This window comes from Macaca thibetana, chromosome 5 (genome assembly GCF_024542745.1).
Source record: "Macaca thibetana thibetana isolate TM-01 chromosome 5, ASM2454274v1, whole genome shotgun sequence".
In the NCBI taxonomy this organism is placed as follows: domain Eukaryota; kingdom Metazoa; phylum Chordata; class Mammalia; order Primates; family Cercopithecidae; genus Macaca; species Macaca thibetana.
This window is the reverse complement of record NC_065582.1, coordinates 86,074,313-86,092,758: the sequence shown is the minus strand read 5'-3', so window position 1 is coordinate 86,092,758 and position 18,446 is coordinate 86,074,313. Positions and strand designations below refer to the sequence as shown.

The following is an 18,446-nucleotide window of genomic DNA, read 5'->3' as shown; positions in this document are numbered from 1 at the left end:
ATGGTCTCAATCTCCTGACCTCATGATTGAAATTCTGACCCTGAGAGCATACTTCTGTAAGTAGAAAGATGTTTGCTCTTAACATACAGTCTGCACAATTCCACATGAACGATTTATTTCCAACAAGTATGTAGTTCACCATTCCATGACTTGTGCATAACAATATGAATTATCTACTATGAAAATATAGTTTATTAGAATATTTTTAAGATGGTACAGCTCCATCTTACCAATGATATAGCCAATGTCTAATAATCAAAAGTTAAAAAAAGACAATAAATAGAACCAATGTTAATACACTACTGCCTTCAACATTTTCAAACTAACAGTTTCTCTTTAGTCTATGGCATAAGTCAGTAAGGGCTACCCCTTAAGTCTAGGGACTACTATATCTTTCTCATATAAACATGGAAATAACAATGAAGGGTAAGGTTTAGGATTCCATCTGAACAGCAGAAAACCACTAGGTACATGACTCATGCCTGTAATCCTAATACCTTGGGAGGCAAAGACAGGGATCACTTGAGCCCAGAAGTTTGACACAAGAGAGAACAACAAAGAGAGACCCCCCTCTCTTCAAAAACGTTAGCTAGGCATAGTGGTGCACGTCTGGGGTCCTAGCTACTCAGAAGACTGAGGTGGGAGGATCACTTGAGCCCAAGAGATCAAGGCTGCAGTGAGCTGTGATCATGTCACTGCACTCCAGTCTGTGCAACAGAGCTGTCTGAGATAAAAACACAAAACCCTGTCCCAGAAACAAAATACAAGACCAATAAAGCAAGGCTGGGCGCAGTGCACTTTGGGAGGCTGAGGAGGGCGGATCACCTAAGGTCAGGGGTTCAAGACCAGTGTGGCTAACATGGTAAAATCCCGTCTCTACTAACACCACAAAACTTAGCCAGGCATAGGGGCGCACGCCAGTAATCCCAGCTACTTGGGAGGCTGACGCAGGAGAATCACTTGAATCTGGGAGGTAGAGGCTGCAGATCGCACCACTGCACTACTCCAGCCTAGGGGAAAGAGTGAGACCTTGTCTCAAAAACAGTAACAACAAAAAAAAACCCAGAAAAGCTGAATGTACTCATAAACAAAAGACCAAGTACTAGAAAGCAGAAGAAAAGATGCCTAAATAAAAAAGATATGATAGAGAAGCAGATGTGAGAGGATAGCTTGAGCGCAGGAGTTCGAGACCAGCTTGGATAACATAGGGAGACCCCATTCTCCATAAAAAGAAAAAAAAATTACAATACAGAACAATCTGGCCACTATCAACTGTCTACCACAATATCAAGGCATCCATAACTGCAGGAATTTAAAAATGGAAAAAGATTTCCAAAGTGGGTACATGCACTTACTTTCAACTGTGATCTTTTGCCTCCCTGTGCAAAGTCAAGGACACAAAATGCAGAGTTTTCAGTATAAGCTCTCTCAGAAGGGTGCAGGGAATGGGAAGAAGAGCTAAACACCTTAATTTAACAAGGCATAGTGGCATGTGCCTGTAGTCCCAGCTACTCAGAAGGCTGAGGCAGGATTAAGCCCAGGTGTTTCAGGCTTCTGTGTGTTAAATGATCATGCTGGTGGATAGCCACTGCACTCTAGCTTGGACAATGTTTAATGCCTATTTTATACCAGTTTCAGATGATTTACTTTCATTCACTACATGGAATTTAAACACTTTGATAAATTTATGTTATGGTCCCACTGTGGCACTGACTTGCTTGGGGGAAATAAATGAGTCCTCTAAATTTTTTTCATTTTGTTATATCTATTGGAAATCTTTAAACTAGGCTCTCAACAAACTGAGGGGTCAGAACAAAAAACAGCTCAGCTTTCGAGGCTTTTAGAAAATTAGAATCACTGAATACATAGCTTGAAAATCAGATAATGCTGACATCTTTCCCTACAACACTGAGGAACTGAACAAATCAATCAATGTATGCTCCAACAGCACACAAGCCTGTATCTGTGCTTTAAATATTTCAATTTGTGGGAAAGCTCTTTCAACGGAGCTATTTTTATTGGGTAAGTTTGTATTCTGTACCAGAATGGAATAAAATTGAAATTTTGAGAAACACTGAAAAAGAAAAGAGACTACATAAAGTGTTTTTGTCTTGTTAAAAAAGAACTGAGACTTAGTCCCATTTAACAGGATTTGCTCTAAGCTTTTAAGACACCTTAGTTCCCATAGGGTATTTTGCCATTTAAAAAATTATAGTATTGTAGACTAGAGTCAATGGGGGTTACTAATTTAAACCTTATTAACCTCAAAAGTGCTCCTTTTGACAAGATTAAAATAAGACTATTAGAGATATCAGCAAAACAGCATTGAGAGACAGGGCTAGAAAACTAGAGTACACAAATATGGACTAAGAATAATTACACTACCTTTAAAAATGTTAAGATGATCAACACAAAGTTTTAACTGCTCTAATGTGTCTTTTTTAAAAATTAAGTTTTGATTAAAACTGTTTAGTAAGTCCACCAATCCTCCCCCCTTTAAAAAAGAGATGGGAATCTCACTATGTTGCCCAGGCTGGAATACAGTGGCTATTCCCAGGTGCAATCACAATCATAAGGCACTACAGCCCAGAACTCCTGGGCTCAAGGGATCCTCCTGCCTCAGCCTCTTAAGTAGCTGGAGTTGCAGGTACGCATCACTACGTACAGCAATTTGTTGAACAATAAATGCACATTTTTTTTAAACTGTAAAATGCAACAATGAATTTTGCTGATTGATTCCATGTAGGAAGAAAAGGTAATGCTAAGATTTTTGGCCTGAGCAAAGCATGAGGTAGGCATTAAGTAAAATGGTCAACTTACAGCTGAAGTCTGTGGGCAGATGTAGAGATAAAGCAAGTAAAGTAAGATAATGTAAGTAAAGACTCAATTAGAAAAGTATATATACAAGTTGAGAACAGGCTGAGAACAAATACAAATTATCATTAATAAACAGATGATGTTTATGGCCATTAAACTTGGTGAGAGCACTCCAATAACAGAAGGTCCTAGGAGTGAACACTGGACTAATTTAATGCTAAGAAAGGGAATCTTGGCCAGTAACCTGAAAAGTTAAAAGAAATACTGAACGCGAAGAAAGGCCTTGTCACAATAAACAACACGGCACAAAAAACAACTTGTCACAAAAAACAACAAAAATAGAGTAGACAAGGAGAACTGTCCTGATATACTGTGCCAATTCACTTTTGAAACTCATCACAACTGCTTACAAGGTTGCCAGAGATCCCAAGATTCACAATTTAAAGATAAGGGTATATCACACACCCTTTATATGCTTGCCTACATAGATATACCCTCATATCTTCCACATATTCAGGAAAGGAAGAAAATTCATTCCAAATACATTGATTCTGATCAGTGGGAATTACAAAAATTTGTATCACAGTTCAACAATCTGTTAAAAAAAAAAAAAAAAAAAAAAAAACCTACGTGGCTTTTGACCTTCAAAAAATTTTTAACAGAAAACATTAACCCAAATCAGTATTTCAAAGACGCTTTTTTTTTTTTTGAGATGGAGTTTCACTCTGTCATCCAGGCTGGAGTGCAGTGGCGTGATCTCGGTTCACTGCAACCTCCGCTTCCTGGGTTCAAGTGATTCTACTGCCTCAGCCTCCTGAGTAGCTGGGATTACAGGCAAAGGCACCACACCTGGCTATTTTTTTTTTTGTAGTTTGGTTTTACCAGAGATGGGGTTTCACAGACTTGGCCAGGCTGATCTTGAAATCCTGACCTCAAGTGATCTGCCTGCCTCAGACTCCCAAAGTGCTAAAAGTACAGGCGTGAGCCACTGCACCAGGCCTGCAGTCTTACTTTTAATCTTACTCAGGCCTACTTTTTCTCTGGGTTCTCTTCTCATCTCTGAAATAGGAATCACTACCTGGCACATAATGTACTAGGTACTTAACAAGCAGACCATGTGTAGACCAGCCATCCTGAACCAAGATCCCTGGGCAAGGCTCTTAATTCATCTGTTATCGAACAAAAGCAAAACTGCTCCATACATGGGCCACATAATATAACTCCTTGTTTACTTAAATTTTTGACCTATGTGATAAATCCTGATGCTTAGTTGTCTAAATGTCTTTGTAAGTATCTGAATATACCTAACACTGAAATAAGAGTTTAAGAAACTGACAACACAATCCAAGTTTTACATTTACTCATAATTACCTCAGTAAACATACTAGATTTTGCATTTAATACGTGTTAAAATGTCTGAACAAAAATATTTAGCATAATTTTTTTTTTTTTTTAAGAGTTTCACTCTTGTCAACCAGGATGGAGTACAATGGCGCGATCTTGGCTCACTGCAACCTCTGCCTCCTGGGTTCAAGAGATTCTCCTGCCTCAGCCTCCCGAGTAACTGGACTAGAGGTGCACACCACCACACCCGGCTAATTTTTTGTATTTTTAGTAGAGATGGGGTTTCACCATGCTGGCCACGCTGGTATCCAACTCCTGACCTCAGGTGATCACCTTGGCCTCCCAAAGTGCTGGGATTACACGCGTGAGTCACCATGCCTAGCTAGCATAAATATTAAGATAAAGTATTTTAATTTTAAAATAAAAATCAATGTTATCATGGTCGCTCTAAACAAAATACCCAATAATGTTGGAATACCTCATTATAAATAAAACTAAAGGTCAGAAAATTATAAAGTTGACCTAGAATATAAACACCGTACTACTTGAATGTTATACATTTGAATTACAAAGACAGTAAGAAAGTATTTCTTAGAGAATGAGTTTTCAGCACACTGATATTTATCCATCACTAAGCCTTTAAATGTTAGCATTATTATCCTTTTAGAGTGAAGGTGTAATTTCAGCTAGTTAACACTGGGTTTTAGCTCTTCACTCCCATAATTTCAGGTTCTTGTTACTCTTGTATCACTTCTAAATGCCCTATTTTCCAAGTACTCCATCACCAAGACATCTCTTTAGTAATAATCAAAGATATAAAATCAGGCCAATAAGCTTACCTACTTTAAATTCAATACAGAAAAATGACCTAAGTATTTTAACAATCAAAACAAAGGTCTTTTTTAAAGATAAAAATGCTGTTCTTATTTCATCATTTTCTTTCTTGCTCTGTAAACAGTATCTGAAAGTACTAAAGTACTACTTAGTACCCAATAGTAACAAAACCATGTATAAGCACTTACCTTTGAGCTATCAAATAATTTTTGTAACATTATGTGCCCACAGAATGAGCAAGACAGTATCTTAGGGAAAAAATGTGAGAAAAGAGTAAGTCATAGCAGATGCTCTTTGTAGCTAGCAGACATTTTGTCTACTCAATAAACGATCTTACTCATGAATTCCTTTTCCCTTACTCCAAATCATGTGACTGGGTCAGCCATCATTAACCAATTATTTGGACATGACTAACCACAGAATTTTGTTTCCTCAGTTGGGACCCAACTATTAGGCCATTGTCCATCCCAACTCAAGATTTTCCAAATCAAAGGGACATTCTTCCTTCCATAATCAAGAGCTATAAGAATGGGACCCATAGCTGTCGACAGGCACGTGTCATGGACTTACATGGTGAAGTCAAAAGCTAAAGAGACCATATTCAATAGCAGCAATAACAAAGAGCTGACTTTCCATACAGATGTGCAATTTCGGTTCCTGAGGCTGTAGCTTGCTCTGGTTCCTACACCTAATTCCATTCACTGTTAACTATCCATCCCAGTTTCCTTCTAATAAATCCCTTATTTAATCTGGATTATATTAAGGAGTTAAAAAATATATACAGCAGCGGGGAGAGACCAATTCTGAATACCAAATATGTAGATTTTATCCCACTTAAAACACAATTTAGTGTTTGAGCTTTGCTGAAAGACCTGTAAGAAATCTAAATGAAGCTAAGTCCCAAAATTGAATTAAGAGTAACAAGGTTAACTTTAACACTGGAGGTTAATTTAAATCCATTTCTAAAATGAAAACGTAATGTTCATTTCACCATCAAAACATTCATTCATTCATACGAACACTGCCTTTTTGGTGCCATTCATGTTAGATATAAAACACCAAGATAATTAAGATAGAAATGCCTCCTCAGACTCAGCTAACAGAAAGTCTTGCAGGTGCAAGACAAAACAAAAATCATACTTCAACAACCTACATGCTTAAAATAAAGAGATTCAAATGCTCTGTGAATCCTGAAAAACCAACCACTAACTTTTCCTGTGTTTAGAAGAGTGACATTTGAGCTGGGTCTTGATGGAAAAATAAGCAGGCATTTACCAAAAAAAAGAAGTAAGAGAAGCATTATAAGTAGAGAAACTCAAAGTCAGGAGTGTCAAAGAACACATGGTATAAAAATTTGCCAGAACAAATACTGCAGAGTTTGGTATACCAGACAGAATACAATTGGAGAGTGGTAGATCTAGCTAGAAAGGCAGGTTATGGCTTGATCTTTTAAAAGAGCCCTTGAATTTAGTCAGACTATTCCAAAGGCAACGGGAAGTCATTAACGTTTAGAAACAAGACAAATGAGTTTTGATTTTTAAATATACCAGCAGTCATACACCACAAGTGTTTAACTGTACTCTTATAACCACTTTACAGAAATAGGGCTCATCTCTGTTTTACATTCGAGTCCCTTAAGAGGGGGAAAAGAAATTACATTCAAGCACAGAACATGTTCAGCTTTAGGATAGGTGAACTAAGTGTACCTCATAACAAATTAAAAATTAGGACTGGGGTAAGTTTCAAAAAGGTTCCTTTCTCAACAGGGTGTCCTTGCAAAGATAATCTAATGTTTGGCAAATTGAGGGAAAAAAATCTCAACTGAACCCAACTATCACTCAATGCTCCAGAATGAACATGATATGGAAAACTCACGTTTTCCTTAGGATTTGTTTCCCCATAACTATCCACTGTTAGTCTTTATCTCATTATAAGTAGTGTGAATCCAGTACTACTTTTCAAGTTACATGGCCTGAGAAAATGATTCTATCCCATGGCAAGACTATTTACTGGACTGGAAATCAATTTCCAATGACGCACATACTCAGCGTTTTTAAAAGTAATTTTGACTATGATAGTCATCTAAAAAAATGATTTTAGATCCTAAAGTTTCACAGGCTTCCAGGACAAAAACAATGTAAAAAATGACACAATTGAAATTTTCAGTTTATTGCTTCCTAGTAGTCTAGAGGAAGAGGAACGGAACGGTGCCAAGAACCAGAAAGAACAGCTCTCACAAGGCACCTGTAAAATTTTTTTAAACTGTGCTGACTACCCCTCACCTAAGGGGAACAGCATTACTCAACTCTTAAGACCATTGAAACAGGCAAATGTTTGGCTGTGGACACTGACATCCTTTAGGAATTGCTCAAGGATCCACTCATGTTGAAAGGACACTAAGATGGATCAAGTACATACAATCAAGGTAAAACACTAAGAAACTGTACTAGTTATAAAAAGAACAAAAGTTTGGACATTTCTTTCCCACGGAGTGCTCTTTTAGGAAACTTTCTCCTTTTAGTATCATCTTCCTCTGAGCTGCTTCTCCTCCAACTTTCTGCACACTTGGCTAGTGTGAGAATCCAGACCTTCTCACTGAAAAGAATACTTGTATTTAAAATCTGTAAAAAACCTGTAGGAAAAAAAGTCAAGGAGACCCCTCTGCCTTCTAAGCTAGGTAAGCGAGATCCTCTCAAAGCTCTCACATGGTCTAGTTCACCTCATTAGGTTAAAACACTACAAAGAAATTTGAGATAGCAACAGACTCCACACAACTGAATTTGTTGCCTATTTTCTGAAGACCTGGTGGGCACCATGGTAGAAAACAGGGTAGGATTCAGAGGATCTTTTCACCAAAAAAATCTCTCTAAAAGGCAACCAACAGCTTAAGCCACTCGTGAGTGTTCTCACCTGAAGTACATGATTAAGCAGCAATGGGTTTGGCCACTATTTTTTTTTTTATTCTGAAACATTCCTTACACGAGATTTTTAATACAAAGCCTACAAATGGTTTATTTTGAGGAAGACCTTTACTGTAGTCACTATGGGATATGGGATTTAATAGATGATTGTTGGAGATGCTAAACTATGCTTTCTGCTTCTCTATTCTCTATCTTCCTCATTCAATGATGAGTGGCACTAGCAGTGGTGACCAACCACAGGCTACAAAGAACAGTAGGCCAAGGTACTGAAAACATTAAAGGCCTGAAAGGATGCTAGGAGAAATATAAGAATGTTCCCTCCCCTGCAGGGCATGGTGGCTCACATCTGTAATCCTAGCACTTTGGGAAGCTGAGGCAGGCGGATCACCTGAGGTCAGGAGTACAAGACCAGCCTGGTCAACATGGTGAAACCCCATCTCTACTAAAATACAAAAATTAGCCGAGCATGATGGTAGGTGCCTGTAATCCCAGCTACTTGGGAGGCTGAGACAGGCGAATTGCTTGAACCTGGGAGACTGTGGTTGCAGTGAGCCAAGGTTGCGCCACTGCACTCTACCCTGGGCAGCTGACCAGGACTCCATCTCGGGGCGGGGGGAGGAAGCCCTCCCTTCAAAGAGCTTATAAATTGGAAATACTAAAAATATTTGCATACAATACTAAAAATACTTATTCACAAATATTTATGATTATAAATATTTATGAAGCTACAGAGCAGCCATGTTCCAGGAGCCCAGTATCTGAACATTCGGTTAACTTTCTTTCAATGACAGCCGGTATCTGATCATCAGATCAACATAACCGAAAGGTACCCTTTATGTAAACAAAGTTTTAAATGTCAACCCTATTAAAGCATAACACCATAACTTACTTATTCTAGGTTTCATCCCCCAAGGTTTGTCAAAATTTAAAAGCCTATATAGTGGCAAGGCCGAGTTCATGGATTCTACCTTTAAGACAGTAAAAGTATCACTACGATGTTCCACAAATCATTTGTTATCCCAATCTCTACCATCTATTCTGCATGTCATCACATAAAGGTCATACAGAGGACAGAATGTAGTAGTACAGATACATTTCCTCTCAGCACTTTTGAGAAAACTCAAAAGCTTATGCCACAACTAAAAGTTAATTTATTGTATTCTATTTAAGAGTCTATTTCTTTCGGTACTAAAGACAAGATTTACATGACTCAAAGACAAGATTTGTATGACTGTGAATCAGCACTATAAAAACAGCCCTTGCCTCAAAAACCTATACTGAGCAACACAAAACACTACTTTGGGGACTGGACAAGATGACAAAATGAGGTGGGAAGCTAAGGGAGTAAGTGTCTTAAGAAATTGTAAGAATCCTCCTCAAGGAGACTACAACCAACATAGAAAAATACAAAGGTGAGAACCAACAACAGAGGTCAAAATGCAGTGCAATTAGCTGCCCATCAGGCAGACAATAACTAATGTAATTGTTCATATAAAGATCTGGTTTACTACAAAGTAAAAAGTTTTGTTAACTTTAACGTTATGAAATGTTTGTATAAAATATTTAGATACGAATGTCAAGGAAGAGAACAACAAACTTTTCAGAAATGTATGATTATTTCAAGAGAAGGATGCTTGGCAAAAAGATACGAACGATTTCATAGAACTCCAAATAGTCCCTTTAAAACACATTTTAATTTGAAATTTCTTCCGAGAAATCCTTTTTTATCTTAAGGATTAACAGGTAGGCACTGCATAGTATCTCATTACATCACTGACAAGGCATTAACTTCCTGTTTAGTTGCAATTATAGGTGAAACAAGCATGCGTGTTCATTACACAAGGTACTAAGAATGGATTGAATGAATATTACTATAATTTTCTTTGGATCACCACTGAAGGTAAAGTCACTTAACATTATTCGAAGCCATTCTTTTGTAAGCACTATTTAAAAATGGGCAAAGAAACCCAAATTTAGATTTGAAGCTCTGCTCCATGAAAGCAAATAAGGTATTTTATGGACATTAAAAACAAAGAACAAAATACAAAGATTAACAGCTGCCCAGTGGTAGAAAACATTCAATTATACATTAGCCAATAAATTACAGCAAGGTTACGATTAATGTAAGTATTTCATACTGAAAAATGTAGCCAAGAAATCATGACTCACAAATGAGAAACATTTAAATATGACAAATTCAGCTATCAAAAGTTGAAAGTCTCTTTTACAACAGATTATGTTGAAAGTATAGTTAGGCGATAAAAACCAGATGTTTCAACAAAGTATAAAAATACTTCCCTAAACTTTTCCCTTCCCTACATAACAAGGTTGAGGATACAATTCTGAATAAATCTTTATCTAATAAGGGAAACTGGACAGTTAGATATCTGAATGCATTCATTTTTAATTATGAAATAACATTGCTAAGGTAGCAAGCTCAAGACCACAACATTTCCAAGAATGAAGAGTTTAACTTCACTAATTTCAAAATACTGGTTTTGGCAAGGAGAATTAAAGAAATTAAAGAAATAATAAAAGAAAAACCACACTGTAACAATACTAGTGTAAAAAATATAGAAAATTTATTTTAAATACCTCCCCTACTAGATCTAATATTCTTGAAAGGTAAATGTACAAAGTGACAAACTATTCATGTGTTTACATGCTTATTTTCACCATTGAACACAGAGAGTACCATAGGTAAGGTTTACCATAAGTAAATCTTCCTCATTTATTCCCTAGGACTAGAATACTATGTCTAATGCAGATTAGGACCTTTATTCCCCTGTATCTGTGGTTCTTAATCAGAGAGGAGCTTCAGAATCACCTAGAAAAATTTCAAAATTATGTGTTTCCAGGGAAAATGATTTAGTAAGTCTAAGACCCCCAAGGATCTGTATTTTTAAAAAAACTCTATGAACAATTTGACATTTAAAAATAACTAAACGAGTATAATTGGATTGCAACACAAAGGATAAATGCTAGTTTTTTTACCTGCTTTAACCTGATGTGATTAAGCATTGCATGCCTGTATCAAAATATTTCATGTAATCCATAAATATATACACCAACTATATACCCACAAAAAATTTTTTAAAAACTCCAAATGTTCTGGAATATAAATGTAATTTATGTCAAACCCAACAATATATATTATTCAGTCAGCTCTTCCATATGCTAACAGATATAAGAAAATCACTATTTAAAAAAAGAATGCAAAAACCAACCTAAGTTTGAGATATTAATCTGAAACTTTTTATCTCAGTATTAGGAACCTAGTTTCTTTTTTAATAGAAAGATTATAGCAACACGTTGTGGAGAATCCTCAAAGATTGCCTGTCTTGGATAAAAAGGGTCACCTCAACTCAGGGGCAAAGTTTGACACAGCAATCTGGTGACACAGTAGTTCATCCCATTGAGGGAGCATTCAACTTTTTACCTGTGTAAATAACAAAAACTAGAATCAACACTGCAGATGAGCATGATGAAAGAAAAGTATGCCGTGTCAGTCACGCACCCTTTTTCAAACTAAATAAATACTGAGGTCATATTATCATCATTCTTCAGACACAACTATCCCACACAGGAAGTCAGTTGGCTATAGACAAGCCTTGAGGATCATATATGAAACACATGCCAAACAGTTTACCCAGCCTATATACTAGTTGGGGACAATAAGTATATTTTGTTCACTCTTAAGACCTCCTAAGCAGTTAACTGGCACATGTTAGTTTTCAGTGCTTGAAGAGACTACCCCAAAAGAATTAAATCCACTTCCACTTTCAAAACATATTAGCTAAAATCTTAACTCACAAATTAGCTATAATCTAAGAGTAAAGCTAAATCCCAATTACTTAGATGTGGAAGTGGGAGAGCAAAGCAGCTTATTTCAGATAACAAACTAAAACCACATACATTATAAAATAGGAATTGAAGGGCCGGGCGCGGTGGCATACACCTGTAATCCCAGCACTTTGTCAGGCCGAGGCAGGCGGATCACAAGGTCAGGAGATCAAGACCACCCTGGCTAACACGGTGAAACCCTGTCTCTACTAAAAATATAAAAAAATTAGCTGGGCGTGGTGGTGGGCGCCTGTAGTCCCAGCTACTCGGGATTCTGAGGCAGAAGAATGGCGTAAACCCGGGAGGCGGAGCTCGCAGTGAGCTGAGATGGTGCCACTGCAGTCCAGCCTGGGTGCCTCACTATCTGATTTCAATCTCAGTTACTGACTAGTTGTGTGACTAGACAACTATTTCTCTGGGCCTGTCACTTCATCTATAAAATTCTCACATCTATGCCACATAGTTGTCTTGAAGATTAAATGAGTTACGGTTTAGATGAGACTGCATTAAGTCTTAACTACTGTTAGTAACAGGCAATACTATATGAAAACCCTAAAAGATGATATTAAAGTATAGTGGTTAAGAACACATACTCTGGACCAGGCTGCCTGGGTTCTAATGCCAACTGTCACAACATGAACCCGGATCATCTTCTTAACCTCTGTGCCTTAGTTTTTCAATTTCAAGATGGAGATAATCTTGAAATTATCTCAGCGGAAGTGGTGGTAGGAGGTGAACCAGAATCAAATTAGAGTTTTCTAACCCCTTACCCATGGTTTCCCTGCTAGTTGCTTGCTTATAACGTTAAAGTCATACTTGCAGAAATAAGAATCCTTATGAAAACTTAACAGGGTGTATACAATGAGAACATGAGCTATTCTTTTAGGCTTGGTTCATGTTATATTTATCTTGAAATGTCCCTAAAACACATACACTGTAGTCCCTGTTTATGGGAGTGGTAAAATTGTCTATGGCCCTTAATACCAATCAACTTGTGAGTGCCACTTTTAACTCCTGTTGTTTAACAGCCCTATTTAAGACTATATTACAGCTCGTTCAAATAAATACAGGAAAAAAGTTGATTGGTCTAGTAGTCAAAAAACTTACTCCAAGAACATAACTGAAGCAAAGGATAAATTCAAAGGCTCGATCAAATGGACTGAAGGTTAAAAGTATTCCAATAATCATTTCAGTAAAATATTAATGACGAATACAAATATATCTTAATATTTGAAATGTGGAATCTTCAGACAAGAATAAACTCGAAATAGGTACCTAACACAAGGATACCATACTGACATCAACGACTACTTGACCCTGTATTTCTAGAACAGGTGCCTAAACCTAAGAGCATTCCAGTTCAGAGTACACTCACTAAAATTGTTTGGATGTGGAATGTCTGAAGGTTGCCTCATGTGATTCTAACATTAACAGCTGAAAAACCAAACCACATGCACATGTCAAAGTTTCTGTAAGTTAAATCAATAATGTTCACATAAACACTGGTTTTTCCTATCTGCCAAGTTTTTATGTTGTGTCTATATTACATAAATCTTCAAAATATTATTTCGAATATTAATTATTTTTAAAATACCAGAAGACAACCTGATATTAACTAAGAGTATTAAACTAGAAATCAAATTTCTTAAACAAAAACGGTTAAGAATTATAAATTGTGACATTAAAATAGCAGTAATAACTATGAGTGTCATATATCAAGGGCCTGTTCAAATCTGCATATTAATCCATTTAATCCTCAAAACAAATCTATGAACTTAAAATTTGTTTTGTTCACTGCTGCCAACACAATGTCTAAAACAGTGCCTGGTACATATTAGGCAAACAGCCATTTATTGTTCATACTACAACAGATACCCTTCTTGTAAAGGCACAGGAACTTGCCCAGAGCTCGAATTCTAACTGGAGCATTTCTGCTCCAATGTTAACACTCTTAGCCACTGTTACATTGCCTCTCTAAAGCTTTTAAATCATTTAACTGGTGTCACAGCAGCTGGGTATGACCTGTAAGAGAAAAAAAATCAGTGAGACCTTCCTTTAACGTGTTCTGTTCCACATGCACAAAAAGCTATAGATCTAGAACGACTCCACATTTTAGGGGCCTAAACTAATTCCAACAGAATAGACTTTTATTTGTACTGAATGTTATGCTCGTTGCGTAAACTACACTATAACATACAACTAGGCTTCTCCAATATGTTCCTGGCCTTTAAAGTGGTCACAGGAAGAGGATATTATTTCAAAATAATATATTTTACTTTAATTCTTAACTCCTAAAAAGCTTTTCTTCCTCTTTTCTTTCATTTCGCAAATACAAAGATTTAAATTTATATTTCGCATAACCCAAAATGACGATGTAATGAAGGCCTAAAACAAAATTCAAGATTTCATATCAATATATATTGAGTGAAGATTTAAACCTTCCTCTTTCATGAAACACCAATCTTGCCAAATAAACTTCAGTCATAATTAAATACATGCAAATGTAGTAGTATCAGGTCTATTTTGGTAAAGGCAAGTTCTTGCCATTCCTCTCAGAACTCTTCTTAAAAAAGTAATCTATTAAAACCAAAGTTTCTAACACTCACCGCCCCCCCACCATTTTTCTAGTAAGGCTGAATTTATTCCATGACATTTTTTTCAAGTTAGCTGTAAATACTCCACCCTCCTCGATTGTGCAACAACCAAACACACCACACAAACACAAGTCACAAAAAAGGGAAATACAATCTAAGAGTTTGAATTTAGATAAGTTTTGAGCAGAGGATCTTAGAGCAGTGCACAACCCTATACAAAAGTTAACATTTAATAAAGCATATTATTTCACATTATTACGAAAGGAGACGCCGGAAAGAGCCTGAACCAGTTAAAGCAGCCGCCATCTTAAAATGCGGGATAGAAGTTAGAGCAAGAAAATGAGACTAAACCACCGGAGGTGGAGGTTCCGCTCACTCCCAGAGCTATGAAAAACCCTAGTTTTTTTCCAACTTAAATCGATAATATACTATCAAACCACTCAAGTAACGAAAGAATCTTCCCCAGCAGTGTTATTAAATAGAATGAGGCAAAAATAGGTACATCTAGCTTTCCCTTACTGCCATCGCACCCCTTATCCACCCCCACTCCCCAGTCAAAAGGAAAAGGGAGCTTCCAGAAGACCTTTTACATCAGTTCCCGGTGTCCCTCGGATAAATAGCTTCGGGTGAAAAGCCGCAACTACAAAATACAGGAAGTGGCAACACTGTGTCATTCCATCTCCTCCCAAACCCACTTATTCGGTGTAACCTGCCCAGAGTCGACGAAGAGTTTCTACTAGACTCACTCACTGTCCTTCAATATGCGAGACTTCTACCCGACCCTCAGTCAAGTTCGGGACTCCCCAGATTTTTTTTCTCCCCTCCGAGTTTTCTTTCTCCCCGCTAAAAGACCTAGATAACCTTGATCTCACAACTAAAGTAAGTTTTCAAGCACCAAGAATAGGAAGCGCCATGACATCTGCTGGAGCGTCTCTCCGCAATTCGGACCCCCAGAAGAACTCTTAAGCAGCAAAAAAATAAAATAATAAAGGCGCCTTAAGTCACTCTCCTCCACCCCTAATTTGCACCGATTCCACTGAAGCACACTCATAACATCTCACTTGCCACAAGTGTTCTCCGTTCCCTAACTTTAACCTTCATTTCTTCAAGAAGTATATCCGCGTTCTCCATCCCCCCCAATGGAAGAAGTGATCCAACTAGTATTTTCAGAATTATGCTTCTTTTCCACCCCCACGCTTTCCTCTTGGCACGAGCCTTCCTTTTCTACTACCACCCCAATTCCCTTGTCCCCGCGGGTTACCTTATTAATCCGTTTCAGCGCCATAGTGTGTGCTTGTCGTCTGGCTCCTCACTCTCTCGGTGTATGCTCAAAGGTCCGGCCAAAACTCTTGATTATCCCGGCGGCGGGGCAGGATTGTCTCGTCTCACAGCGGCTCTGCCAGACACAGGCGCCTTTTGCAAAAACGGAGCAGATCAGCACTCGCACAGGCCCCGGAGAGCCCCTGATGAATCCAGGTCCCTTAAGGCGGCCGCGATCCGGGGTGGGTGGGGTGGCGTGGCAAAGCCACCAACAGCCTCAGTACTGTGTTTTCGGCCCGAAGTGGGGGCGAGGGTGACGGGAAGAGCGGAGGTGGTGGCTACAAGTTTAACTTCCCGGCCTCTAGAAAGGAAGAGACCCGGGTGGGAGAGGAAGAGGCGTAGGAGAAAGGGGTGGGTGCGGGGCAGGGTCCGGAGCCCAGCAGAGGAGGAGCCGGGGCCTAGTCGGCGCTATACCGGCGTCACTAGGGCAAAGAAAGGCAAGGGGGAGGGGGAAGCAGAAGACTCCGGACGGACGCCGGGCTGATTTTGGTTTCTGCCCAAAGGTGCGGCCGGGTAGGGGAAGGAAATAAAAGAAGGGAGGTTTGATGTGTGTTGCTGTCCTCGCAGCGAGCTATTCTGTGTCGCCTCTGACGCCACCGTACACTCACTCCGCCTCCCAGCGCGCTCCCGCGCGCGCCCGCCCAGCCACCTCCACCACGCGCCCGTGCTGTCCCTGAGGCTCCGGCTTAGGCGCGAGGACGCGCCCATTCCCCCTCCTCCTCCAGCAGGAGAGGCCGCGGCTTCTCCAGCCTTCCCACCCTACCCCACCGCACCCAATAGGCTGGCCGCTCAAGCCGCCCAGGGCCCGCACTACCCCTCTTACCCGGCCGGCCACTGGGCCGGCCTCCCTTCCCTGCCCTAGCCGTCCACACCCACGCGTACAGAGGGGCCGGGGCCTCCCTCAAGCTGCGGCCTCGGCCTCCTCCCCGCGCGGCAGCTGGTGCCTCCCCGGCCCTACGGGGCTCACGCGCACGACACAGCCACAAGATGTCCGCTCTGACGGAACTACTGCCAGCTGCCACGCTCCGCCCCTCCCCCTCCTCCTGCCTCTTCACCGCCGCGGATCAGTCCGCCAACGCCGCCGTCGCGAGCACAGGACCGATGTGAGGCCGAAGCCAGACGGCTTGCTTCCCACGTCCGGGGCCGAGTGAATACGTGCCAAGCCCTTTTCCTTCTCCTTCTCGGAACAGCACCTTCTTACTAAACAGATCGGAGATTGGACCAGAAGGGCGGGGGAGGGAGGCGGATCATGGGCTGGGGGAGGGTAGACGAGTGGCGGAAACCCTTAGGCTCAGAGAAGCATCGAGAACCGGAAGGAGACCATGGGAGGAAGGTAAAGGAAGCTGCCGCTGCGCGATCCAGCCCCACGCCCCTCCCCACAGCGTCCCCCAGTTTCCTCACTTGGTATTGAGGAGACGACTCTCGCGAGAACTTCGTGGCTGGCTAACCGAAGCGGTACCTCTGCAATGACTTAAGAGCAGTTTTGTGCGCTCTTCTTGACGGGGTTCCGCCCCCAAAATGTACAAGATCTCGCGAGACGCAGTAAGGCACCGGCTCGAACTGGGGCGGGCCACTGCCAGGAAAGCACCGCCCCTGAATGCTTATACCGGTGGTTGGAAGAGGAAATGGAATTCCCCGGACTGGTAAGAGCGCGCGCAGACACAGCCCTCTCTCACGCGCCCAATCAGGAGTGTGTGGTGGGAGGTGCCAAGGATTAATTACCAGATACCTTTAGTCTAGGTTGGGCCGGGATTTTGAGGTTTCCGGTGGAACAGGTGAGCAGTATTTACTCGCCTGCCTTCCTGGGCTGGTTATTCTATGGGAGTAGGCGCCCCTCAAGATGGGAATAGCAGTTTTAAATAGACCCAGGTTGGCCGCTCATCAGCGCTCCCACGTGCTGAGGTCTAGTGTCTCTCTGACACTGAAGGAGCAGTACAGAGAAGAGCAGGGATCGGGCTGACTCAGGCTCAATTGAGTGGATGAGGCTAGGGCAGAGTGTTAGGGGCAGGGTTTTCACTCGTCTCCGTAATCAGTCGCTGCCATCCGCCAAGGTGTAGATGTGGAAACAAGCTTAAATTCTCTACCTTTAGCTTCTGTTGCTGTGTTTCAGTTCTTGAGCCAGAAAGTGTTGAGACTAATTAAGAAATTAGGTAGAGTTTAGAGTCAGAAAAACAATACAATACTTCCTGAAATATCCAAGTTGGGAGGTGGGATTTACATGAATAGGACTGGCCTGTTTTAGTCAAGGGCTTAAAGTATAGAGAGGGCAGTTATGCTCTCTAGTGTATCCTTCAGGCAAAAGAAAGACCTTGTTTTTATGAGGAATTTAAAGGTGGGTAAGCACTGACCAGCTTAAGGTTTTCTAATATTCCTTAATGACCCCAGTTACCGAAGTGGAGATCTTCAATCACATGGAAAAATAAACTTGTTTTAAAAATACACTTAATTTGAAAACTGTTGCAGAAAGTTTTACCTAATAAAAACAACACGTCAACAATGATGAATATAAGTGGTCTAATGTATATTGTTCAAGTGGCTATGTAGTGTCACTAGTGAAGCAGTGCTTCTCAAACTAACGTCCATAGGAACCACCTGGGGTTTTGTTGAAAATGCGGCTTTGATTTGGTAGGGCAGAGGTGGAGCCTGAGAGCCTACATTTCTAACTAGCGCCCAGGTGATACAGATTTTTCTAGTCTGAACCACCCCGTGAGTAGCAACGCCCTGAAGTGCTTACCTCATGGCCTAACTGCTCTTGAGGCTCACCTCTGGCCCC

The 18,446-nt window shown here is 40.3% G+C and overlaps 1 protein-coding gene across 7 annotated transcripts in view; it reads right to left on the bottom strand.

The window, feature by feature from the left end:
• Positions 1 to 18,446, bottom strand: part of UBE2D3 (ubiquitin conjugating enzyme E2 D3) — a 72,967-nt gene that overhangs the window by 15,195 nt on the left and 39,326 nt on the right. For 2 of the 7 annotated variants that reach the window (XM_050791934.1, XM_050791931.1), the window contains exons 1-2: positions 16,721 to 17,079; positions 15,615 to 15,766 (exon numbers count right to left, since the gene is read on the bottom strand). The exons of 1 other annotated variant lie outside the window; for it this stretch is intronic. In XM_050791934.1, coding sequence (XP_050647891.1) covers positions 15,615 to 15,638 — 24 coding nt within the window. In that variant the 5' untranslated portion in view covers positions 15,639 to 15,766; positions 16,721 to 17,079. 4 more of the 7 variants (XM_050791932.1, XM_050791929.1, XM_050791933.1 and 1 more) reach the window with 3 other exon arrangements.